At 44.2% G+C, this 27,898-nt stretch overlaps 1 protein-coding gene across 1 annotated transcript in view; it reads right to left on the bottom strand.

The window, feature by feature from the left end:
- The window catches only part of PXDNL (peroxidasin like), a 282,705-nt gene that overhangs the window by 167,261 nt on the left and 87,546 nt on the right, over nucleotides 1-27,898 (bottom strand). Inside the window, exon 2 of the mRNA XM_045004068.1 lies at nucleotides 8,847-8,918. Within this exon, the coding sequence (XP_044860003.1) occupies nucleotides 8,847-8,918 (72 nt within the window). The remainder of the gene's footprint in view (nucleotides 1-8,846; nucleotides 8,919-27,898) is intronic.

Below are 27,898 nucleotides of genomic sequence, written 5' to 3'. Positions count from 1 at the left end.
CTAAAAATAAGGGTGGGGGGAGAAAGGAGGCTGATGGGAGGATTACTGAAGCTCGAGCCCTGGAGAAGGAGGGAGAAGAGAGACCAAGCCTCACTGCATCGTGGGGAATGGGCCCAGAACCTGGCGCGGTGGCAACTGACTGCTCCAGGGTCCCTGCCACCTGCAGCGGCTCAGAGATCTGGGGAGCTCCCACAACCTGCAGTGCCTACAGGCGCCATGGTCCCCCCACCACATGCGGCAGCTCGGAGATCCAGGGCCCCCACCAGCTGACATTTTCGGCCCCGCCACCCCAGGAAAAAATGTCACAGAGGTCTCTGAAAATCATGGAATCTGTGACTTCCATGACCTCTGTGGCATAATCTTATCCTTACATATGGCCCATCTACAACTGCTATTAGGGATAGCTCAGTGGTTTGAGCATTGGCCTGCTAAACCCAGGGTTGTGAGTTCAATCCTTGAGGGGGCCACTTAGGGATCTGGGGCAAAAATTGGTCCTGCTAGTGAAGGCAGGGGGCTGGACTCAATGACCTTTCAAGGTCCCTTCCAGTTCTAGGAGATTGGTATATCTCCAATTATTACCTTATTACCTTTAGCAAATACCTCCAATGGCCAGAGATGGGACACAAGATGAGAAGGCTCTGAGTTACTACAGAAAATTCTTTCCCAGATGTCTGGTTGATGGGTCTCACCCACATGCTCAGGATCTAACTGACTGTCCATATTTGGAGTCAGGAAAGAATTTTGCCCCAACTTAGACTGGCAGAGAGTCTGAGGGTTTTTTGCCTTCCTCTGTGGCATGGGGCATGGATCACTTGCTGGTTTGAACTAGAGTAAATAGTGGATTCTCTGTAACTTGAAGTCCTTAAATCAATATTTGAGGACTTAATTAATTCAGAGGTCATGGACCTGTTGCAGAAGTAGGTGGGTGAGTTTCTGTGACCTTCAATGTGAAGGAGGTCAGACTAGTTGATCATGATGGCCTCTTCTGCTCATAAAGTCTCTGAGTTTGTTTTTAGTTTGAACACTTCTTTGATATGTCTACTAATGCTGTGAACACGAGAAGCCAGAGACAGGAAATAAAACAGACATGCTTAAATGTGAGAGTCAAATCTGAAGGAAGGGATTTTCTATATGTAAAACACTTCTATAACTAAATAAGCACTGGATACAAATTTTTAAATTACTGAATGAATGCGAAACTCTTATTGTCAGGAACTGAGAGTTTTTAAAGTTTTAAAACATTAATTGCTGCTTTTACTGGAGTATATTTCACACAAACATATCTACAGAATTAGTGATAAGGTTTCATTTGCTGAAGAATGATACAGTGGCAGTGGTATGCACAAAATAATAAAATATAGTATCTTTGAAAGGTCAAGTCCAACGTAGTATTTGACATTCTCGGGAGTCTATCAATATCGTCTCTGGAAGAAGGCACCCTTGTTACAAACAATTTTTTATCCAGCCCACTGAGTTTATTTTCTATATCCTCCCCACTGTCAACCTCCAGAAATGATATACTGACTATCTTCTGGCATTTTTCTGGAAAAGTGATCGTTTCAGTCATATGGATTTTGAAAACAGAATACTAGCTTGCATTCAGATAGCTCATCTCATCCCAACAGACCCCAAAACTATTTACAAATTTGATGTAATAGAATATATATACTCCATCACCACTGAAATGCAGTCAATTCCAGGATAGAATGCACCAACTGTCTAAAAGTCCACAACACTCTACCCAACAGTTTAGGACAGGAAGTGAAGAATACCTTATCCAGTTGAAACTACAGGCAAAATTTAAGGCATCAGAATGAAGTCAGTTGAGCTGCGTACACTTAAACAAAACAAAAGTTTGAAACTTGAGCCACATTCACAATTTCAGGAACCTTTGTTTGAATCTAACCAATTCTGAGCAAATCTGGGCCATATGAAATACAGTGGTCAGCAAAACAATGTGGGAATTAGGCACAGCGTCAGATAAATTTTCTTTTTAAAATCATCTTGTGCCCTGATCCCATGTTAGTGGATCCCAATGAAAGATCAGAGCCTTCTGTTTCCTTTTTCCCCTTCACCTGTAACTTGTCTTAATTTAGACCCCAATCTTTAAATACAATTTTCCAGCCTAGAACTTTGTGCCCATGTAGACGGTCTCCATGCAGGAGTCTTGGTGCTATACCCTAAAAAAAAAACTAAACACACACAAAAACCAAAAATGAGATATTTTATGGTTTCACTAACCCCTCTTTGGAACTAATGCTCCAAATGAACCCTGCTCTTAATTTACATGAAAACCAACAGGATGGCTTAGGTTTTTTAAATATTTTCTTACAAATTGTTTGAGACTACAAATAGAAAAAAAACATGCCGGCAGTAAGGCAGTGAAGGAAAAGATAGTCCGCAGATACCAAATAGTCACATAAAGAGAATATATAAAAGGTAAAGGCAAAGAACACCTAGTGTATGAAATGCTCAGTGGGAGCTAAATATGAGCAGTGACTGCAAGTTTGGGCCCACTGTAATCATTTGGCCAAGTTATATGCATGCAACAGTTTGACCCTTTCTTCATGAGTCAATTCTTCCAGATACTTCATTGCTTTTGGAGCAGAATTCCTAATTTGTCATCTTTCAGACCCAAGTTCTTTTACACGACTCACGGCCTGGAACTCCCACTTGTGGCCAGACCTAGCATTGCAGCTCTCTGCCTCCTTTCCCCACCTCCTCCGGATCTTGAACAGGGACTTCACAAACTCCTCATTTCCACAACACCCTTGTAGGGCTCATTTATTAAAGCTAACATTAAGTTTTGCAAGTCCTAAGATAAAGTACTGCGAGTCCAAACCTGACAACTTCTAAAGGACTAGAAATCAAACAGAGGATCTCCTGCCACCACCACCACCTCTGTGTCAACCTTCAATTTCCACACCAGTTTTTAGTAAACACACAAAAATCTAAATTCAACCACCTCCCTGGGGCTCTTCTGCATGTTCTGTGCTCCTAACTCCCAAGCCTTGCAGAGTCCTTCCCGGCTTTTTTAAATGCCTTCCAGGAGGCCCTTTTCCCCAGAAGCTTCCCTCTCTGGGGAGATTCTGGCAGCCTCTTCTAGGGACCTTTCTTCTTCCCATTTCCCTCTCCTTGCTTACAGCCTGGCCCTTTGGCGTGAACACCCATCTACTTCTCAGCTGCGTCTGGTTAATGAACAGGGCTGACTGGCTGGCCTCAGGTCCCTGACCCTTAAATGGGCAGACCACACTGTTACAAGAGCCCAACATTCTAGGAGGAGTTTCCACATTGCATGTATATTCCCCACATATAGCACTACCATCATCAACGTGGTGGTGTGTTATCTCTCTACATATCTAACCCCATACGTTAGATATTTTCCCCCTTCTTCCATATCTTATTCCACCTTTACATCTCACCTTGTGTCCCCTATCAACCTTAGCTGCTTTCCTGCATTACTGATTTGCAAGTAGTCCCATTCCACCAAAACTCTGGGCTTCAGGTTATTTTCTCTAGCTATGTTCTCTTGTACTTTCTAGGCTAAATTTCAATTTATTTCCTGCTTTCCCAATTTAGAATAATCTATGATTGTAATGTACATGCTTTATCGCCTCCCCTCCACCCACAACACACACACACACCCTCTTCCCAGATCATTAATAGAGATATAAAAAAAAAAAAAAAGACTAGTTTAACACCAGTCCCTCCAGAACTCAGAGGTCACTTCCCTTCCCCTCCGTACACTGCCATTTAACTTCATTACCCTTTGTTTATGGTATTTCCACCAGTTCTCAGTCAATATGACAGGACTCAAATCCAAGTCAATTTAAATTAATTTTCTGAAGTAAGATTCCTGTGTACTTTACTACAATTTAAAATTTTCCTCCTGAGAACAATCATTTCGTATACTGTCTTCAAAAGGTGCGTAACCTACAACCACTTCTCTCTGCACAATACAAGGGTATCATGTCCTTGATTCAGCAAGGTACTTAAGCATGTGTCTAACTTTGGGCTTGGCTACACTGGAGAGTTGCAGCGCTGGTGGTGGCTTTACAGCACTGCAACTCACTCACCGTCCACATTTGCAAGGCACATACAGCGCTGTATCTCCCTGGCTACAGCGCTGGTTGTATTCTACCTCGACAAGGGGAATAAAGACTATAGCGCTGCTGATGCAGCACTGCCTGGCCAGTGTGGCCACCAAAAGCACTGTTATTGGCCTCCAGAAGTATTTGGAGATATGCCTGTTCTAGCCACTCTGCTCATCAGTTTGACCTCTACTGCCCTGGCCTCAGGTGACCAACCATCAGACCCACCCTTTAAATCATAGAATATCAGGGTTGAAAGGGACCTCAGGTGGTCATCTAGTCCAACCTCCTGCTCAATGCAGGACCAATCCCCAGATTTTTACTCCAGTTCCCCAAATGGCCCCCTCAAGGATTGAACTCACAACACTGGGTTTAGGAGACCAATGCTCAAACCACTGAGCTATCCCTCTCCCTCTCCCCCCTGGGAATTTAAAAATCCCCTTCCTGTTTGTTCAGTCAGGTGTGGAGTGCATCAGTGAATCTTTCCAGGTGACCATGCCTCCACGCAGCAAACGAGCCCCAGCATGGAGCAATAGCGAGTTGCTGGACCTCATCAGTGTTTGGGGGGAGGAAGCTGTGCAGTCCCAGCTGTGCTCCTGCCGTAGGAATTATGATACCTATGGGCAGATATCAAGGGCCATGATGGAAAGGGGCCATGACCGGGACGCGTTGCAGTACAGAGTTAAAGTGAAGGAGCTGCGGAGTGCCCCCACGACCTGCCGTTTTTACAAAGAGCTGGACACGATACTTGGGGGTGACCCCACCTGCACTCCGAGGACCACGATGGACACTTCAGAGCGGGGGGGGAGGAGGAGGAGGAGGAAAGAGAGAGTGAGGGTACTGGGGTGGTGGGAGACACCCCAGAGTCCCACAAGGCATGCAGCCAGGAGCTCTTAAGCCAGGAGGAAGGTAGCCAGTAGCGGCGTCCGGTGCCTGGTGGAGGACAAACAGAGGAGCGGGTTCCCGATAAGCGGCTTTTATTTTCAGGATGGAAATTATTCAGGAGAGGGAGGGAGGGAGGGTTAGGGCTGCATGCATGCATGCCTAGATGCGGAACAGCGCATTGATGTGGTCTATCACGTCGTGGTAATCGGCCTCAGTAATCTCTTCAAAAGTTTCAGCCAGAGCGTGGGCAATGCGCTTGCGCGGGTTTATTGGGAGAGCCACTGTGGTCCTTGTCCTAGTCAGGCTAACACAGTCGCGCCACTGTGCCGCAAAGGATGGGGGGACCGTTGCAAGACACAGGCAAGCTGCATAGGGGCCAGGGCAGAATCTGCATTGCAGTAGAAGACCCTCCCGTGCTTCCCAGGTGACCTGCAGCAGCGCGATATCTTCCAGTATAACCTCCTGTGGAAAATGTTGGGATAGTGTTCAGTGTAGATGCCCCCTGCAGCTGTTTGGGGAAAGCAACACACAGAAACCCCAGTACAGCCCTGAACCAATCATTCTCCCTTACTCGTCATTTCGGGGCTCCTGTGGGTTGTGCGCGCACTCTTTGGGATGGGAAAATTATGCTACTGTGAAGATTGTTAATGTGCACTCACTCCTTAACTGCAGGGGAATAACTCTGTCTGGTATAAACAATGCTGCCTCTGTTAAGCGTTGCATTTTGCCTTTACAGATGCAACCTTGAGAACTCGTCTGTCCGTGTTATCACCGGCTGAGAGACTACAAAACCTCCGGAAGAAGCCGCGAAAAAGCAAAGACGACATGCTGCAAGAAGTGATGCAGAATTCTCTCGCAGAAAATCAAAAAGCGCAGGACTGGAGGGAAAGGGAAAGCAGGATCAGCAAGAAAAACGCAGCACGGAGGAAGAAAAGCACGAAGCAGCTGCTAAGCATCCTGGAGTGCCAAGCGGACTCTATCCAGGCACTCGTAGCCATGCAGGCAGAGCACTACCGCGCCCGCCCCCTCCTGCCGCCCTTGTCACAAAGCTCTTTCCCTTGTGCCCCCATGTCAGCTCAAAACCCACTTCCCCAGCATCCAGGTTCTTACCACCACCAGCTGCCTCCAACACCTGTACGTTCACCAACCAGCCCTGAGAACTACGACCCTTACCCTCTGCACTCAACCCCCATCACCATGCAGTATAGCCATCCTGAAGTGCAGCAGCCATTGCACAGCACTCCAGACAGGACATATTCAAACCTGTGACTGTACAGTTCCCCACCCCACCCCCTTGCCCTTTCAGATTCCCAAAAAGTTGTATGTCTGTCAAAGTAATTTTCTTTTCAACAAATGAATTCTTGGCTTTGAAAACAGTCTTTATTATTGCAGAAAGTTAAAGATACCTTAGCCCAGGAAAGAAACAGGCACTGCAAATCAGCTTAGGAAACACAGATTGCTACTAACATTGTAACCACTGCATTTCACTCCCGTCCAAGGCACCAAACATTGCTGTTGGTTTTCAGCCTCAAATTCCTCCCTCAAGGCATCCCTAATCCTTGCAGCCCTGTGCTGGGCCTCTCTAGTAGCCCTGCTCTCTGGCTGTGCAAATTCAGCCTCCAGGAGTTGAACCTTGGAGGTCCATGCCTGACTGAATCTTTCACGCTTCCCTTCACAATTATGATGGAGGGTTCAGCATGCGGATATAACCGCGGGGATGCTGCTTTCCCCCAAGTCCAGCTTCCCATACAGAGATCGCCAGCACCCCTTTAAACAGCCAAAAGCACACTCCACAGTCATTTGGCACCGGCTCAGCCTGTAGTTGAACCGTTCCTTGCTGCTGTCAAGGCTCCCTGTGTACGGTTTCATGAGCCACGGCATTAACAGGTAAGCGGGGTCTCCAAGGATCACAATGGGCATTTCAGCGTCCCCTACTGTGATCTTCCGGTCTGGGAAAAAAGTCTCAGTCTGCAGCTTCCTGAACAGGCCAGTGTTCCGAAAGATGCGTGCGTCATGCACCTTTCCGGTCCAGCCTGCATTAATGTCAATGAAACGTCCACGGTGATCCACAAGTGCCTGGAGAACCATAGAGAAATACCCCTTCCTTTTAACGTACTCGGATGCTAGGTGGGGTGCCAAAATAGGAATATGGGTCCCATCTATCGCCCCTGCACAGTTAGGGAAACCCATTTGTGCAAAGCCATCCACAATGTCCTGCATGTTTCCCAGAGTCACGGTTCTTCTTAGCAGGATCCGATTAATGGCCCTGCAAACTTGCATCAACACGATTCTAATGGTCGACTTTCTCACTCCAAACTGGTTCGCGACCGATCGGTAGCTGTCTGGAGTTCCCAGCTTCCAGATTGCAATAGCCACCCACTTCTCCAGTGGCAGGGCAGCTCTCAATCTCGTGGCCTTGCACCGCAGGGTGGGGGCGAGCTCCTCACCACAGTCCCATGAAAGTGGCTTTTCTCATCTGAAAGTTCTGCAGCCACTGCTCGTCATCCCAGACTTCCATGATGATGTGATCCCACCACTCGGTGCTTGTTTCCCGAGCCCAAAAGCAACGTTCCACGGTGCTGAGCATGTCTGTGAATGCCACTAGCAATTTCGTGTTGTATGCATTACGCGACTCGCTATCATCGTCGGACTCCTCACTGTCAGTCTGGATCTTAAGCAATAGCAACTGCCAAACGTGATGTGCTGGCGAGATTCATCAGCATATTCCTCAGCAGTTCGGGCTCCATTTCCCGCAGACCGAAATGGAACACAGAATCGCGCTGCACAGAAACCGTTGAAAGATGCAAGATGGCGCCAAACGTGGACGGAAAAACAGGGATTGCTGGGATGCGAAGCGATGCATCACGGGGCGTTGGGACAGGAAGCAGAATGACGCCAGAATGGGAAGACGTGCTCTGTGGGATAGCTGCCCATAATGCACCACTCCCAACACTGCTGCAAATGTGGCCACACTGCAGTGCTGGTAGCTGTCAGTGTGGCCACCCTGCAGCGCTTTCCCTACACAGCTGTACGAAGACAGCTTTAACTCCCAGCGCTATACAGCTGCAAGTGTAGCCAAACCCTTTAAGCATATGAGTAGTCACAGGCATTGAAATCAATGGGAATAATTACATGCTTGTAGTTTGGCATATGTCTAAATTTCTTGTTGAACTGGGACCCAAATCCACTGCCAAAGAGCTACAGAGGATGGAGCAAGATTTGTCTCTGTATGCTGAAAAATGAAAACACAGGATCACAAATAAAAAAAGTCATCTTCACTTTGCTGGTGTTTATCAGGTAAAATTATTTGTGTGTATTCAGATGGAATACCAGTTATTTTGGAAAATGTATGTGAATCCAAAAGTTTCCCAGACTTTAGAACAATGGGATTATTCATCTGAAAACCTGTACCAGAAGCATGTTATTCATTATAGGCTATTAGTCTTTCATTGCCCATTACCTAGAAAGTTTCAGTCATCTACTAAGGGTACAGAAGCAACATCCTGTTCAGATTGGAAATTCATTGCGGTGAGGACTGTATTCCTATCTATGCCACATTTAGCACATTGGGCATGACTCAAATATAACCTCAGCAATAACCAATCACAAACACCATGAAAAAAGAAGCATGACAAGTTCATGCTCCCCATATGATGAAAAAAATTTGTCCAATCTTCTTTCTAAATATCTACAAACAACAAAAATATATATGCAGACAGCAGAATTGATTCACAAATAATTCACAAACGGAATAATATTTGCAACAAGAAATGTGACCAGCTCAACCCTAGACATACAGCATGTGAATAACAACGCTGAGTACTGTGCAGTCCACAGACAGAATGCCAGTGGCAAATCGCAGAGACTTACAGAGTGTTCAGATGCTTCAATTTCTTAAACGTGTCTGCTGGGATTTCTCGTATTCTGTTAAACCGCAAATCCCTGGAAAAGAAAGACGACGAAATTTAAATTAATCATTCTGACTTCCTTCCCATCACTGCTAAGTGTTGGGGGGAGGGGGTGTTTTCATTTTAATATGTGAAGCTAATGCATCTCCACACCCTTCTCTTATGCATGTGACAGATCACAGAGTTCCAGTAAATGGAGAACAAAGGGAGAAGCAATGGCAGTTGACAGTAATTCCATGCCCACATAAAATCATTTCAAATCACTGCCTCCATACCAGCTTTCTACTCTTCATCGGGTGAACACCCTGTCCCTCTACAGGAACTTAAATGGATGGGCAGAGCTACTACCATTTGCAAACATAAGTCCCTTTAATATTACACTCTTCAGAAACAATTCAGCTGAACCTGGGCAATCCTTGCCAGGAGAAGGTAAGAACAACATGACTGAGCCTCACCATATGCCTATCAGTTCAGGCCATCGCACTGGCCACCTGTTGTTTAACACAACAAATGACTTCACCATAGCTTCTATGCCAGTTTCACAGAAATTACAAAAGAAAACATGGAATACTTATATTGTATGTATACTGGCAACTGTGGTTCAAACTATTATGCACACACCCGCAAAATAAAGAGCTAGCTCACTGAAAACAGGAAGTTGCATGTACCTGTTGACAAACTCCATTAGATTTCCTTGAGAGAGATCACCGTTTGTTATAGTTTTCCATAAACTCAGTTCAGCAAAAGACTCATGATTCCAGACTAGTTATTATTAGACTAAAATTACTAGAAAACCTGCTGGTTACAAGAAATGTCTGTGGTTTAGAATAAGCTCCAAGGTGTCTTGTTTTAACTCTAATTTAGTTTGAAGGAGAACATTTTGGGTTAATTTGTAAAGAACATTACACTAGTTTACAATAAAAATACAAGGTTCAAATGCCAAAGCGATTAAAGGGAATTACAAATACATGGATGAATTCAAGGGAGTGGGGAAGATAACTCAGTGGTTTGAGCATTGGCCTGCCAAACCCAGGGTGGCTGAGAGTTCAATCCTTGAGGGGGCCACTTAGGGATCTGGGGCAAAAATCAGTACTTGGTCCTGCTAGTGAAGGCAGGAGGCTGGATTCAATGACCTTTCAAGGTCCCTTCCAGTTCTAGGAGATATAAAAAAATTGGAGATATACCTATTATATATATATATTATATATAAAAATGTACCTAGATTCTAAAATGTTTCCTTTATGCTGCTCCCCCAAAAGTCATACCCATACTTTTTCCTTAACACTAATCACCTCACTATTTACTTCTTCCTACTCTGAATATCAGCATGATGTATGAGCAGCCTAGAGGATTAGAAAAAAGGCTCAGACTGAGCATGAAAACAGAAATTGAATAGCTCCATAAGGGAGTTATAACCTCTCTTATGATGGAAGATCTGGGACTCTAATTTTCTTAGTGTTCATTCTTTATATTTGTTATAGGAGCGAGCTCTTTACTTGGCTGCTACGTGCAAGTTAAGTCAAGTCTCAAGAGAGCCTAATCAGCAAACTCCTAAACATAGCCCAGTTCTCAATGACTGGGCACAGCAAAACTTTTCCTGGGGGCAAGAAAATATGCAACATTGCAAATGCTAGGGTTCTTGTCAACCCTCTGTTAAACTACAGATGCTGCAAATTCTCCTGGATAAAAGCTGAAAAAAAGTCCTATATATTTTAATATAGTCATTTTAGCCATCTTAATATTTTCATGAGTACTCCCATTTACTGTCCACAGACACTACTTTTTAAGGTTGGGAGTATGCAAAAAAAGTAACAAAATATGCAATTAATTATACGACATTTCATTTCAACTTGTGGTAAGAAATCTAGGTGTATTTTGGATTGGAAGTTGTTTCAAAGAGGAGGTTTCCTTTGTGAGTAATTCGAGTTATCAGTCCAAACTTTCAGCTTGTCTTTTCTCTGTTTGTTGTATTTAATGAAACTCAGAATGCCAAGATCATCTTATCAAACAATAAAACAATTGCCTTTGATGCACATAAACATTTTGTTAAATGCTATGAGACTGTTTTCTCTTTTGTCGTACAATACAATGGTTCAATAAACACTTACAGCATGGAAATATAGACAAGCCAACCTTCTGGTTCCCAGACAATTCACTGTCTTCTCCATGCTCCAACAACTCTTCCCAAAACAATCACTATTAACAGTGAGAAGCAACTGGGGCTGTTGATATTTTAGTGACATAATCACACCTAAATCATACACTAGAAAAACAAAGTTAACTCCCCTTAATGGATTAAATTTATATTTGTACATACAGAATTATGGGAAAAACTTTCCCCTCAAATGCTTTCACTGTGCCTTTTAGTGAAGAAGTAAGCCCACTAAATCATGCCTAGGGTGACCAGACAGCAAATATGAAAAATCGGGACAGGGGTGGGGGGTAATAGGAGCCTATATAAGAGAAAGGCCCAGAAATCGGGACTGTCCCTATAAAATTGGGACATCTGGTCACCCTAATCATGCCTCTTATTTCCTTACTCCAAGGAGTATCATTATGACAGTAGACTTAACTCTGAATATTTTGGCTTGTGTTAGATTGTGCCATAACCTGAGCGCATTTAAAATCTAGATTTTTGCAGACAGTATGCTTATTGTATTAGAAACTCAAGTACTTCCCTAAATCTGTAAAAGCAGCAAAGAATCCTGTGGCACCTTATAGACTACGGCTTTGGCTACACTTACACTTCAAAGCGCTGCCGCGGCAGCGCTTTGAAGCGCTAAGTGTAGTCAAAGCGCCAGCGCTAGGAGAAAGCTCTCCCAGCGCTGTCCGTAGTCCACCTCCCTGTGGGGAATAACGGACAGCGCTGGGAGCTGCGCTCCCAGCGCTGGGGCTTTGACCACACTGGCGCTTTGCAGCGCCGCAATTTGCAGCGCTGGAGAGGGTGTGTTTTCACACCCTGCTGCAGCACTGCAAATTTGTACGTGTGGCCAAGCCCTAACAGACATTTTGCAGCATGAGCTTTCGTGGGTGAATACCCACTTCGTCGGATGCAAGACGAAGGTGCCACAGGATTCTTTGCTGCTTTTACAGATCCAGACTAACACGGCTACCCCTCTGATACTTGTTCCCTAAATCTGTAGCTTATACTGTTTTGAATTGCCTTGCATTTATTCATACACTATACCTGTCTCTCAGGGAATGTTAATTTAGCTAACACCATCTAAATTGTGCATGTTCATTTTACTTTTTCCTCACATCCACCCATGCCTCCGACTTTCCTCTCTAGGATATAGTACATCCTGGAAGAGAATTCCAACTCATTTATCAAAAGGCAAAGAAAAGGGATACCCACTTCCCTGCTATTTTTTCCTCATCTACAAAAATGCAGTCATTCGGAAGATCATCCCATTATCCAACTGCTACTGGAATAGCTAACATCTACAGACTTGTGCCAGATCTGGTTGGTCCTAATCAGTTGGCAGAGTGAGCTCCTTTCTGTAAATGAGACACTAGCTTACACTGTTTCCAAACATCTGTAGTTAGCATCTTTGTATTTGTCAGTTTGTGAAGCTCATGCAAATATCCTTTTTGCGTAAGTAAAATGTTTAGATGATCGCTTCATGTTTATTTGCCATAGGAGAATATATGGTAGCTGGAAAGCCCATAAAAATGTACATATAATTATAACATTCTAAAGCTGTGCCTTGTTTCATTGCAAAATGCATTACTAATCTAAAAAGGAAAACTAAACCTTTCATGGATACAAGATTCTAGATGAAAAATACTTCAGCCTAAACTTTCTATTTTCTTTAGCTTGCAACGGCCAGTCGTTTCCAGGATATGTCACTGCAGAGTATTCATCCTTCCAAATACATGACATTTTATGAAGTCAGTCAAATAAAAGACTGCTTATTCCACAAATGTGCACTCTTTTCTCTCACAAAGGACACCCCTGCCTCTCATCCCTCAACCTCTGGCTAAGGAGGACTAATGGATAATCCCTTTCAAGATGTCAGCTTCAACCCTTAGGCTGGCCACCAAGGTTGCTATTTCTTCTTCCCACTATCTCTCAAGCAGAGCAGAATGCACAGCCTCCTCCCTGCCAGCTGGGAGAGGAGATGAGATTTTAGCAAGGAATCTCCATATTAATTTCATATGAAATCATTCTTTTGCCATGATTCATGGAGAAACATCGGATTTGCATATGTGGAAGTGGTATCTTGTACAAATTCAGTAAGTACTTAATCTGAAACATGTTTGGTAAAATAACTCTCTCCGATTGGAAGGACAGCTTCATTTTCCATTCCCAGTGAAGTCCTCAATTTGTCAGTTTCAGGAGACAAGAATGATTTCAGAAATCTGTATCATTTATACGATGATCTTTTTTACTTAGAAGCTAGTAAGAGACATAAGATCACTTTGCACTTCTCACCCTCAGAGGGATAAAATGGAGAATGCTCTATCTGCTTACATCAAAATATCATGTAAAACCTGTCTGTCATTTTAGCCATAGAAGGGCTATATGCTAGTCAGTCAAATAAAGAATTGTTTATGCAACAAATCTGAGCCTCCCTCCCTCAGACAAGACAGCTGCCTCTGAGAAAGGGCTGCTGTCAGCAGGGGTGGCAGGTTTGTAGAAATGTTGTTGGTGCCCAGAACCTCCCCCCCAACTCCACCCTCCTCACCTGCCTAAGGCTCTGGGAGGGAGTCTGGGGTGCAGGCCCTGGGCTGGGGCAGGGGTGCAGGATGCAGGCTCTGGGATGGAGTTTGGGTGCAGGAGGGGCTCTGTGCTGGAGTAGCGGGTGAGAGTGCAGGAGGGGGTGTGGGTGCAGGCTCTGGGACAGAGTTTGTGGGTGGGAGGGGGTGCAGAGGGAGGAGGTGCAGGGGTGAGGGCTGTGGGGTGAGGCTGGGGATGAGAGTCTCATGATGCAGGAGGGGGCTCAGGGCTGGGGCAGAGGGTAAGGTGCGAGGGGGTGAGGGCTCTGTCTGGGGATGAGGGGTTTGTGGTGTGGGAGGGGCTCAGGGCTAGGGCAGTGGGATAGGGCTCTGGCTGGGGGTGCGGGCTCTGGGGTGGGGCAGGGCTGGGGATGAGTTTGGGGTGCAGGCAGGCTGCCCCGGGCCTGGAGCCAAAGGGGACGATTCTCACCAGCCCTCTGCCCCCTGGCAGCAGTGAGTTCTGGGGGAGGGGCTCCCCTTTACTCCCCGGCAGCACATTGACCACACCACTGTCATTGCACATGCTCCTAGGGCCCCTCTCAGGTCCAGGAAGGCCCCTTGCCTCCCCTGTGATGGGTGCCAGGTGGGGGGCTGCCATCCCATGTGCGCCTCCTCCCCTGCTGCTGTCCCTCACTGTAGTCTCACTGGGGGTGGGAGATGGGGCTGCCCTTTGCCCAGCATGGGGCAGGAGTGGTGACTGCGGGCAGCAGGGGCCCCTATGCTGGTGAAGGGTCCTGTTGGAAAAGGGAAGGGTCTGAGGTGGAAGGGCAGCCTGCCCTGCCACTCTTGGATGGGGGGCACTAGGACCCCGCGGCAGCAGTTGATACTGGGAACCAGCAGAGCAGAGTCAGTGTGGAGCTGCAGGGGAGAGGCAGGGACACTCCGGGACACAGGGAGGCACGCGGGGGCAGTAAGTGGGGGCCGGGGGACACTCGGGGATGGCGCGGGGGGGCGGCAGGCAGGGCTGCGGGACAGTCCCAGCCCTGGGTGCTGAGTATTGCTGTAGCCCGGGCACCATGGACCCATACAACTTGCTGCCCCTGGCTGTCAGGAGTGTGAGGACCACTTAGTAAAAACTGAGTGCTGTCTCTGAAATATTCCCAAGCCTTCCTAATAGAAGGAAGTTGGGAGCAAAACTAGCACCAAAATTCAGATCCTCCCCATGCCAACTCAGACCACCAGCATTATGGTTTGTTTCTTTCAGTGTTTGCTTCAAACCTTATCCTTTCGCTATTGTAATGATTTCCTAGTCTCTGAGACTTCAGAGTCCTCAGCTCTACCATAAACCATGGTTTCATGGGTTTGCCTAGGGTGCAGGTGAGGCAGTGTGATCCAATGAATGTAGCACTGGACTGGAAATCAGGAGACTGAGCTCTCTGCAGCTCTGACATTGACTTGATGTGACCTTGGTTAAATCACAACCTCTCTGTGCTTCAGTTCTCATATATGCTGAGTGGGGATAATAATACTTCACATCACATTATAAAGTACATAGCAATTTAGATCTGTAAATCTCAAAGTGTTATAATCAAGTCCACCGTCAGAGTTCAATAAAATAAAGCAAGAATGGTGTCAAGCTGCCTGAAGCGATTCAACGGCACAATTACCAACCTCCAAGCTGACTATTAGGAAGCAGGACACAAACCCCAAATTGGTTGAGAGTTCTATACCCAGATTCCACCAATCTGGGTATCAACAGTAAACTCCTCAGGCACTGTAACAGCCTTAACATGGAGTCACAGACAGTCCACTTGGGTACTCCAATCTATCTAGCCACTCAGGTGAGCATGCCTTTTGTGAGCAATGGTCCCAGCAAAAATCACAGCAATAGTCAGGTTACTCCCAGTCCAAAAGGACCAGTCACATACCCTAGTCAATTGCATCTTAGATCTCATACAAAATACTGTTTGTAGCCAATCCTTTAATAAATTATCTGATGATTTATTAAATAGGAAAAGGAAACAAGTTATTGACAAGGTTAAAGCAAGGTAAAGGTACACACACACACACACACACAAATGAGTTACTATAATAAATTTTAAAAAAATCAATAGAAGCTTCTGTAATAAGCAAACCTTATATGTCTGTTTGGGCTAACCCAGGCTGAGCAGCTGGGGACCCCTTGCTTTTATGCCTAGAAACCTTGCCCCCAGAGCCTAAGCCGCATAGAGATAATCAGTTCCTTCCACTTGGGGTTTTTATCTCCCACCTGCCATGTACTCTGAACTGCAAACTCGGCTGATGGGAGGAATTCAATTGCATGATTCATCTTGAGAGGGGGTGGGGGAAACCAGGACAACTGAGTCTTTTGTCCTCTGTGTCGTCCCGCAATAATCTGTCTAGTGTTGATGGACCTTTCCCTTTGTGCAGGACATAACACCTTCTGTTGCAGATTAGCGCTTTACACTAGTTAATGTTTCTCTCTTGTCTGGTGATTTACATATTCCCAGAGGCTTACAATACAACCGCTGAAATATTCTCTTACAATAAGGGATATATATATATTATATGTGAGATTAACACATTCAGCAACTCACAAGCATTCAATAAAATCTAAACCCTAAACACATTGTTACAATTCTAAAACCTATCTTGACAATATTAACTCACATGCCCAATAATTCCAGCTGTGTTTTGAGCCGTTTTCAATTAAGGCACAGGGACCTTGGCATGAGCTGGCACCTGGTCTGCCGGCACTGCAGATGGAACTAAGGAACTTCTACTCCAAGGGCTTGATCCTGCTCCTATACAAGTTCAATGGGGGGAGGAAGGGGACATGCATTGACTTCAAGGATGCAGGATCAAGCAACAGAACACCAGGGTTCTATCATTTAGGATTTGCTGACAAAAGTGCCAGTGTAGAAAAAACTGAAAGCTGAAAATATTTCAGTGTTCATTCTCCATCCCCAGCCCCATGGCAAAAACTGAAAAAAATCTGAATCTTTTCACAAAAGTTACTTACAGTTTTTCAACTAAATGTTAATGATTTAAAGAGCAGCAAAAGTGCATTTATGAGGAAATAAATTAATCTCTTTAAGTAACTACTATATTCTATAAGACCGCAATTCCCAAACCGTGGACTGTGAGCTTCTTACCATCCACAGAACACTTAACAGTGGACCACAAACCTGTTTGGTCATATAGTGCTGGCTTCTCCTTGCTTCCAGTTCTGAATCCCATTAAACTAAATATGTATTAAATGCTTTGTTACTACTATAACAAAAATGCACAAAATATTCAGAGAATTTATCCTCTCAACAATACCATTAGAGTACTGTTATCTCCATTTTAAAGATGAGGAACTGAGGCACAGAGGGACTATGTGATATGCCCAAGATCCAAAAGGAAGTCTGAGCAGAGCAGAAACTTCAACCCCAGTTTCCACAGTCTCAGCCTGTCATCCTAGAGATTGAGACTTGAACAAGTACACAAGAAGGTTATGTTTCAGAACAAAGAAATTTAATACATTCTGTGTTTCTAGTCATACAATATGAAAGAACAAATATTTTGTGTGCCCATTGTAGTTCCAATTCAGCACACAGCCCAAAAAACTACTTACTGCTGTGCCATAGGTACCACAACAAGGGAAAACTTGAAAATTGTTTGTTTGTTTTTTGGCAGAGTTCTAAAGAGATTTAGGACTAGCATAATCTATGGTCTATACTTAGAAGACTGCTTTGAGTATTTTAGTGTTAAAAATAAGCAACGCTTCTAAACCATGTCAATAGTTCTCATGCTATTCAATTCCTCTACCTCTGTCTGAGGTAGATAAAAAGAAGAGAGAGACTTGATCATGTGAGGAAGAATAATGAAGCTGTCAGTTAAATTGGTAGTCTTTCAACATCTGGGCATTGTAACCTTGCTGCTCTGCTCATGGTAGTCATCATGTATGATTAGTGATTGGGTGTTAGAAAATTGTGTGTGTCAAAAGCAATTAGCATGAGTTAGCAGTCTATTCACCACTACCATTTGTTACTCTAAATGCTGCAGAATGACTTGCATAGGACTACTTAAAAATTAATCTAGGGCCTTATGGCAACAGCTTTTGTGAAACCTTCGTTCTTTTCATAACGTCACTTCTCTGCAATTATGTTTCATGATTCAACTATCACATCTGTCCCCTACAGCTCTACAGAGAGATGATATATGATAGGCCTAACATCATTCAGCCTCAGGGACCCTTTTGATTATAGTTTTGATCTTGCATATATTACATAGCAATGCAACATGGATAAATATTAAAAATATATTTTGACAGCTATCAAATTGCTCACTGGAAGACATGACTTGTGAAGTGTGCAATATACAAGAAATACTGTCAGGAAAGATTTAGACTACCACCTGATTTATGTCTTTGATGGCTCCCCATCTCCACCAGGGAGAAAGAGTGAAGCACTAAGACAAAAACCTTTCTTCTGCAAGGACCACCCACTTTTTTATTACTGAAAAAGTTCAGTGGTTAAGTCTGAATAAGTCTGGATGCTTATCCAAATTTACCTTCATTTTTAAGATTTCTTTGTCTCTGCCCCCACTCCAGTTCAACTAAGTTTTCTCCTTTCCACTTATTCTTCTTCCCCTGGATTCAAAACTCCTGATCTCACAAATTCCCAAAATGTCCTCCAGCCTCATAACTCCCTCTTTACAAATCCCAAGTGACCAAGTACCTCCTTCTGACCCAGATCCCAACTCCCCAACTGGACTCCTAATTGAGGTGATTATGGGGGAGTTTCAAATCTGGTGCTATTTCTATTTGGATTCTGTCTGGCTGCCATATTCGGATCTTACACTCTCTGGGGATTTCCCCATCACACATTCTCCCAAAAGCATCATATCACATCTTTAACCCCAAGAAAGCGCCAACATTTGCAAGATTTGGGGACATCAGTTGGCCCAATAGATATTAGACCAGCTGAGATGGATTTCAGCAGAGCTTGAAGGTTAAGGAGACGGACTAGGGACGGGGTATTTTATCTGAGTTAACCCAAACCTTTAAAGGGGACTGGGAATTTGCAAATTTGGCAACATTTTGTTTTACATTTTGCAGGACCCCATTACTCCTGGTTCTACAACTGGCTTGCTGTGTGGTCTTGAGAGAGTTAGTGATATGCTGGAGAGGGCTCCTGACACCAAAGAGTGAAGGGAGGAGTGGGAAATTCTTCATTCCCCTGAGGGAGTCCACTCCTCCTTTGGATACTACTAAATGATTTCTTGCCGAGATTGCTTATCTCTGGAAGTCATAAGAATTCTTCTGAAGCGCAAACTGTTTGACTTCAGAATAGACCACATCACACCCAAAAATTTGCTGAGGCAGGATACTCTCCCAGACACTCCTCTCCCTTCCACATTACCCAACCTGAACTCTATGCTATGCTAGCTCAATACACTCTGTATATATTTCCAGAACAAAGTATCATTTTCAGCAACTAGCAGCTTCATGCAACTTAACATATATTTGATTGCCAAGTGGATTTGCTTCCCTTTTTGGATGTGGTCATGAGGAAAAAAAATTTTTTTTTAAATGAGAAAACAAAACAAATAGATTCCCCAGTCTTGTACTTGTAAGCCAGCGAGACGTTTCAAAGGCAGTGCCTTGTTGAAATATTGGTAGCACATGATAAATGTATGTCACGGTAATTCCCTATAAAACAGTTTTCCTTTCATATGTCAGCACCCGTCTTTGTAAAGCACTGTGGCCCAGATCCACAAAGGGACTTGCATCTTGTAATGCCGATCCACTCAGTGGAATCCACAAACCCTGGGTTAGGCACCTAGTCTCCCTATAGGGCAGGGGTTCTCAAACTGGGGGTCAAGACCCCTGAGGGGGTAATGAGGTTATTACATGGGGGGTCATGGGCTGTCAGCCTCCACCCCGCTTTGCCTCCAACATTCATAATGGTGTTAAATATATGAAAAGGTGTTTTTAATTTATAAAGTGTGTGTGGGGGGGTCACACTCAGATGCTTGCTATGTGAAAGAGGTCACCAGTACAATAGTTTGAGAACCACTATAGGGAGAGACAGGCACCTGTAAATGGAATCCACAAAATCTAGAACATTAGACTAGAAACTGCATGCGCTAGTCAGTAGGGGATGTCCTAACCACTGCACTATAAAATCATTCTCACTCTCTCTGGCTCAATGCATATTTACTACAAAGTGGAAAAACTTCAACAGGAGAGGCTGAAGGAGACCCAGATCCAAATATCCCACAGTCCAGTAGTTAGAGCACTCACCTGCCAAGGGGAGAACCCTTGTTCAACTCTTCTCCTCATCAGGCACAGGGGGGCATTGAATTGGGAACTCCCAGCTCCTGGGTGAGTTCCCTAGCTCCTGCACTAACGGTAACAAGGGAGGCCTCCTCCTCCCCTGTGTGTTTGGAGGCATGTTCCAAGAATACCTATTGGATTGTGCCCTGCAGGCAAGACAGGCAAGGCAATGCCTAGGTTCACCTGGTGTGGGGATTGTGCTGAGGCATAGGCATGTCCTAGGTGTCCAGAGGCCAACAGGGTGCATGCCCACGGAGAGAGACTTTTAGGCACCTAAGGCACTTTTTACAAATGGAGTGTTAAGCATCTGCCAAGTGGGGGTTTTGTGGATTGCAGTAGCACCTAAATCTGAGATTTAGGGGACATCCCTTTGGGGATCTGGGCCTTTGAGATCCTCAGATTGAAGGTGCTATACAAGAGCCAGATCCTGCAAGTGAAACTTTGTAGGAGCTGCTTCCATGGAGCCCTACACATACCCCCAGGAGTGCAAAGCATTAGTGTTATGCATAATTGTGGATTATAGAACCAAGCATTGCTACATCTATCCTCATAGAATGGCTGTGCCAGTAATTACTCTGGGACAATATTATAACAAGTTCCACTTTTCCCTGGATCGGAAAAGTGTACTGGACAGATGGCTCTTTTCTTAGTCTGATATATCTTAAGCAGAGGGTGTGGGAGGAAGTAGGCTATTACTGCTAATGGGAATAGTGCAGTGAATTCCCAGAGCACACACCACTGAACATTTACACCTGCTACAAAAAACAGTTATTCCTAAGAGGCTTGTTCTATATAATTAAATACAATGCTCTTTCAAGGGCATCTTTGTGGAGCAAGGGCATCTGTTTAGGTTAAATTGCAGATGTGTGTTTGCAGGAAATCTCTCTCAGGACTTAGAGACAGGAGCCTGAATTGAAATCAGCTATATCTATCTGTTGCAGTTTTCAACATTATTCTATTGCTTTGTTTCCCATCTGCCCTGATTTAGTAGATACAAGAATACACAGATGTCCAGTCTAATCAAAATACCAACCGCTTTCTAAGCAACAATGATTTCTTCTGCTCCCATAGTTTGGTTCCATCACCAACAGTTTTTTTAAGAAATCAGAAAGGCAAAATCTTAATCACTTCCATAATGACATTTGAAATATGTATTCTGAGAAAGGAAAAAAGACTCAGAATGCCAAATATGAGATTAAGAATAGCTAAACTCTGTCTGTGTGTGTGTGTGTGTGTGCGTGTGTGTGTGTGTGTGTGTGTGCGTGTGTGTGCGTGTGTGTGTGTGTGTGTGTGTGAGAGAGTGTGTGAGAGAGAGAGAGAGAGAGAGAGAGAAAAGAGCAACTGGGGAAAAGGTCAGAAAGCAGCAGTCTGAAAATGGAAGGCTCAACTGCATTTACTGAAAAAACACGAAAGAAAAGAGAGTCCTTTCTGAAGTCACTATGGCCACTTCAGCATTGCCTAATTGACCAAACTATCTATCTGTGTCCGGTGAAAGGGATGGCTCATTATCCAGAAAACTGCTTGCCTTTAAAGCAGGGTGGATATAGTCGGTGGAACTGAAGTTTTGCTAGCCTCTTGGGTTTATTTTTAAATGCTTTGTAGCTTTAAAAAAAGGATTTTGTTAAAAACAACAATTTACGAGAGGGGAAAGAAACATCTGGAGAGTCTTGTAAAAAGTGTAATTCCTTGACATCTGCCACAGGCCCTCGCAGAGACAGTGAAAATCCCAAAAGCCCTTTCCATAATCTCAGGCAGAGTAGGTTGAAATTTTGACACCACTCCTAACTCTCCCTTCCCAAAATCCTCTCTGCCAAGAAGGCCGGGAACACCCTCTCTTTTAACTTCAGTTATCTTTGGGGTGAGGGGAATAAAAAAATAATCTTTCTTTAGATGTTTGTTTTAACCACCTGGTAGAATTCAACAAAAAATTACATCCCTGCTATAGAATTCTATAAGATAGTTCTCAAAACACTTTTGTTAAAGATCTTACTCTCCATTAAGTTCTACAGTTTAGACACATTTCCACAGGCCCCCGTTCCCCCAATTTACATTTCTAAAAGCCCTAACAGGTTTCTGTCTTGTTAAAACCTATAAACTTTTAAAAAAAAACTTCTCTGCAAGGGCACAGGGGAGGTGGAGGGCAGTGCTCTCCCATCCCAGGAAGGGCTTCCCTAGCCTCTCCCACAGCAGGTATTGGAAATAGTTTCCCAATTCCATTTCACTGGCCCCTTGAGCTCTGAAGGGCAGAGAAGCCTAGCAGTGGGCTGAGGGAAAAAAAAGATGTCTAGGCACTGGGAAAATGCCATCCATCCCTGTGAATTAATTTCCCTAAGGCCAGTGCTGTCTGGGGCAACATAATCAGAGAATTCCAAGAGCCAGTGCAAGTTGATCAGGCCACCTCTGATGATCCTTCCTGGAACTGGGGAGGAGTAATGGCCCTTCCTACTGCACTCGGCCCCTCTGAGTGAGAAAGTGGCAGAGGGGCCAACCACTCCCAGGAGAGGAGAGATGGGAGAAGTCTTGGTGATACCATCACGGCACATAACAGACAGCTAAAACAACAAGCAGTCCGGTGGCACCTTAAAGACTAACATTTATTTGGGCATAAGCTTTTGTGGGTAAAAAACCTCAAATAAATCTGTTAGTCTTTAAGGTGCCACCGGACTCCTTGTTGTTTTTGTGGATACAGACTAACACAGCTACCTCCTGATAAAAGGCAGCTACGTGTACAATGGAGGTGGCTAGGGATCTATCTGAGAGAAGCTTGACAGAGTGAGAAAAGAGGGATTGTCCCTACATGAGAGGGGCCTTTCTTTGCTCATCCCACAAATTCCAGTGTGATATTTTTCTTCCCTCCTCCCCATGTGAGGCCAGAGTAAGGGGATGTGGAGATTTCTTTTTCTCCAAATCCCTCCTCCAAAGGGATCATGGGCCAAATAATACAGCCTATTCCTTCTCCTTTCCCAAGCAAGGCAGAACAGGGGTTTTGCACCTTCTCCCTTCACAGAGAGAGGGCATGTGTGCGCCAAGATGTTGGTGTGTGGAGTTGACTGTGTGTTCTGTTCTCTCACTATCCCTTTACTTTGTTCATGGGGGAAGAAAGGAGGGAGTGTGGACCCAGCTCTCTGGAGGTGTGCACTCCTAGCTCAGGAATGCTGTTAAGGGCAAGTGCTGTAGCTCTCCGCAGCATTCCAGAACAAGCGTCTTGGATGGACATTCCGTTTTAGAATTGGCAACAAGTTTCAGTTCTGTCCCTAGTATCAAACCAGTGATGTTCAGCAGGATCAACATTAGGCAAAATGAGCTTGCCCTTCCCAGCTTTAAAAGGATTATGAATGTCAGATCCAGACTCCTCTCTCTACTTCAGAGAGTAACACAAGGACAGTGCAGAAAGAGGGTGTGGTGTTCTCGCTCATCTCCCTAGGCAACCCAATTAGAGATGGTGATCAGCACCTGGGAACCAGGACCGGCTCCAGACCCCAGCGCGCCAAGCGCGCGCTTGGGGTGGCATTTTGCCAGGAGGGCGGCAGGCGACTCCGGCAGACCTTCCGCAGTCATGCCTGCGGGAGATCGACCGGAGCTGCTGGTCCCGCGGCTCCAGTCGACCTCCCGCAGGCATGCCTGCGGATGCTCCACCGGAGCCGCGGAACCAGAGAAGCCTCCGCAGGCACATCTGCAAGAGGTCTCCCAGAGCTGCGGGACCGGCGTGCTTGGGGCGGCCAAATTCCTAGAGCCGCCCCAGCTGGGAACAAAGGGAAAAAGTTCCGCACTGTTAGCAATGTTAATGAAAAAGGTGGGGTTTGAGATGCAGGTATCCATCCACTGAAAAGTGGAATGTGAACCCCTCCACCTCCAAACTTATTTCAAATAGGCTACTGAGTGCTCATTACAGATAAGGAACACATTTGAAACAATGACTGAGAAATAGAAAGCTTCCCCCGTTACCAACACCAGAGCTATTCAATATCCTAATTATAAACACTATTACTCAGACATCTATTGCAGCTATACACAACAGGCCCACTCAGAGTCTCAAGATGGCACTAATGGGCAATAATGTGGTGACTTAGTGAAAAATATAACTGAGGACAACAATTTAAGATTGTCATACTTTATAACAGTTGCAGATGGTTATGCTAACCTAAAATGGTTTGAGTGGCATTTCTCACTATTTGTAGAGATCAAATACAAATTAACTAGGGAGCATTTTCTTGTGCAATGCAAGAGTAGAAAACAGAATACAACAGAAACGCACCAAGAGCACTAGAAAGAGAACATAAGAATCACGCATTGAAATCCCCCCATTTTTATTTTGTGTGTGTCAAGCATCCAGGGTTTGAGCGTAGAGGAGAGAGAGTGGAGGATTCTAGACCCCAATAGACTGAGTGCTCTAAAGGGAGCTGAGAAGCTTGGAAGGCAGCAAGGATTGTGCTGTGATTTGGTTTAAAGACATTAAGAGTGATCCTTTTCCTAAAACTCAGAGGCTAGAGCTGGACTGTATGCAAATCAAGAAGGTCACCTCCTAATCCCATTTTAACTGGAGAGCTCGTTATACCACCATGAGACTGATGTATTTCAAGATAAAGGGATTACAGTTACTTTAACCTAGAACTCTGTAACTTCAACTATCAAACGCATTTCAGTGCATGCGTTTTGCTATGCTGCTCATGAAGGCAGTTGCTTTTAATTAGCAAAGGTTACACACACACCAGAATTAAAATCTGGAACTTCGGAGGAACAGGTTGTAATTGTAAAGACTGTCGAATTTATTTTTCACATTTTTCTCAAGAAGCTCTAGACTGAAATACATTTTAAGAGATTCTCCACCATGACCAAGTGGAGCTCAGACAGTTTGGGGCGAGGGGGACCATTAAGCAGCTAGTGATGGCTCCCAGGCACTGAATTGCACAGCTCCACCTCAGGGGAACAGCTTTCACCTATACTGCTTGTAAGAGATCTCACACAGCCATTACATTAGTGGAAGATCTTCCCACCTTGCCAGGTCTCCTCTCTCTAGTTGGGGGTGGGGGAAGAGGGTAAACAGGCAGCTGGAATAGGAGGCAGCAGAGTTTTCTCCTGAACCAGCAGATGTTTCCCTGCACAAAGAGAATTCCCTGCTAAGCAGACTTAGGAATGAACTATCTGGCCCTAAATTTTGGATGGCAAGATTGTTGTGTGACTCCTACTCCACTCAACAGAAATAATACAGTAGTGTTGGAACTGTACACCTTAGGTTTTTTTAAAAAAAATTAAATACTTTCAATTGGGTACATCTTAAATTAACAAGAACAGAATTGATACATAAATCCTCCTCGAACAATGTACAGTTCTATTTTGCAAAACAAGATAACTCACAATCTTTGATCTTATGCAGTGTTTTAGGAGACCATTAGTTATTAAGTGTCTCCATTCTAGAGAACACTCTGTGAAATCAATGAACCCCCTCTGTCACGTATAAGCTTTTTAAATTATGTGGCATTGTGAGGCATGTCCCTGCATGCATAAGGAATTAGTAGTCTTTATTGCTAAAGTCACAATCAGGTTCCATTCCTGGATCCCAAGGAAATTGCTTTGAAGTTAAGATTTATTAGTCCCAAAGGAGCAAAAGTAGACGTTAACTATTTTATTATCTATCTTGCAGTTATTTTATGTCACTTTTCTTTAATGCAATTCATCTGAAGTTTTCAATAAAAATGTATTAAGTAATGCTATCATTATCAAAAAGAATAAAAGTACAGCAGTTACTGTAACCATTATAGGTCCAGTTAGAGTACAAGAGAATCAAAGGTTTTTGTTTTTTTTAAACAAGTTTAGCTGCTTCATTACATTTGGTAGCTGGCACAAATAATATTTTTTTCCAATTAACAGCGATTACGTTAACTGAAATTTGAGTTTGTTATATGGTTCCACTAGAGCAGGGGTCCCCGCCATGGCGCCCGCCGGGGTGTCTAGGGTGCACCTGCATACTGACCGACGGATGAGCACCCACTGAAATGCCAACAAGCTGCGTCATCCAGAGGTGTCACTGCCAAAATGCTGCAGTTCTCCATGGCTCGTCGTCTGGCACCCAAGAGACAAAAAAAGTTGGGGACCACTGCACTAGAGTAATGCCCTTCTATAAAGATCACTGATAACTATGGGTTTCAGAGTAGCAGCCGTATTAGTCTGTATCTGCAAAAAGAACAGGAGTACTTGTGGCACCTTAGAGACTAACAAATTTATTTGAGCATAAGCTTTCATGGGCTACAGCCCACTTCATCGGATGCATAGAATGGAACATATAGTAAGAAATATATATACATACAGAGAACATGAAAATAGCTTGCATGTGTACAAATGTTAAAAGATAGTCCCACTTCCCATGCTCTGTAAAGTGCAGGTATGGCTTACTTTATGCCAATCCACACCAGAATGGGTGGGGAGGGATAAGGATATAGCAGGGTCATGACCAAACTCAAGCTCTCTCTTTCTATTGGCTTGCAACCATTGCTGGACATCCCATCCAAAATTTACTGTACAAACTCCCACTGAACACCAAAGAGCTCAAGTAGGCGTTGTGCTTGCTGACATACAGCACCCCTCCTTGTGCTACTACTGAGACAGGATTATCATCTGGTCCTCTATATGAAAGAGTTAAGAGATTTCTTTTCCTCTCCCCTAATGTACAAAGCACTCATTGACACAAATGGGATGAATGCACATATGGAGATCAGAGACCCCCAAAAATGTTTAAGCTGAATTTTATGTTCATAGACCTTTCCCTGTATTATTGATTTGAAGTCTGTTTCAGTGTCACTCCCATTGTACAATGATCAGAACTACCGGCTCCACAAAGCCATGGAAAACGAGTCATCACAATAACCTTATGCATGAATGCCAGGGAACCTCAGAATCATGTGCCGCCACACAAGTCACAGCTTCCTCCCTGTGCTCTCTCATGAACACTCCTAATATCTTTGCTTTGATATTCTCTATAGGAGTTCCCCTAGGACTTGTTCATTCAAGCTTCATGCATTCAACCTTCAGCTTGCACCCAGACAAAGCAAGCAAGGCAGATAATTATTGAATAATCCAGCACATATCCTGTCATCACTTACTTCTGAAGTACAATTATCAACTGATTGTATACTACACATTTTAAGACAGTACTCAGTAATGGTATGCAGCAGGTTCTCCATTATTTCAATATTGTCCACCTCAAGCAGTCAAAAAATCATCAGGTCCAAAAAAGACTAAGATTATCTTAAAAATCACAATTATTTTTTCCCCATCTTGTATTTGATTTCTGGCTTTTGAGTCTGTACAGTTTGTGTTTTCAAGCTTTTCTCCACAAACATTAGGACTCTTAAAAAAGAAAGAAAGTTGAGATTTTCATTTAACTCCAGGACTCTAGGAGCAGCTCTTTTAACAAAAGATCAGATATCTCGAGACTCCCAAAAAAATCATGAGAGTTCTCCTGCTGCTTCTCTCTCCTCTTGGAAGACTCCAAGCCATAGAAGAGCATCCCAAACACGCATGGATTTTACTCTAACCCTGAAACAATTATGCTATATCATCCTGGGTAATATTGTGAACCACTGACTCACAGGCACCATCCTATTGAAGTTATGACATGACTAGTATGAATAAATGCTCAACTGCAGGAGCAAGGGTTGCTCATACTAGCCTCTATAATTTGGATTACACAAAACGTTGGAGGACTGAGCGAGGTCACTCAAGTTTGAGTCTTCCTCAATACTCGCCCACACTCCAAGGATCTATATTATATAAAAGATTATGTGTTTTGCAGAGGAGGGTAAAATAAATCTTGGATTGGTAGTTCCTCTGCTACACTACATTATCCTATGAACTTCATTTAAAATATTCATTTGCATCCTTGCAGGAAGTTGGCCTGTAAAATAGTTTCTCATGGGAAAACTGTGGACACCAAATGTTCCATTCCTTAGGGCAGGGGTCCCCAATACGGTGCCCGCGGGCAGCATGGTGCCCGCCAGGGCGTCTAAGTGCACCTGCGTACTGGTCGGCAGATG

The sequence above is a fragment of the Mauremys mutica genome, chromosome 2 (assembly GCF_020497125.1).
Source record: "Mauremys mutica isolate MM-2020 ecotype Southern chromosome 2, ASM2049712v1, whole genome shotgun sequence".
NCBI classification, from domain to species: Eukaryota; Metazoa; Chordata; order Testudines; family Geoemydidae; genus Mauremys; species Mauremys mutica.
The sequence above is the reverse complement of the archived record's forward strand: the minus strand, read 5'-3'. Positions and strand labels throughout refer to the sequence as shown.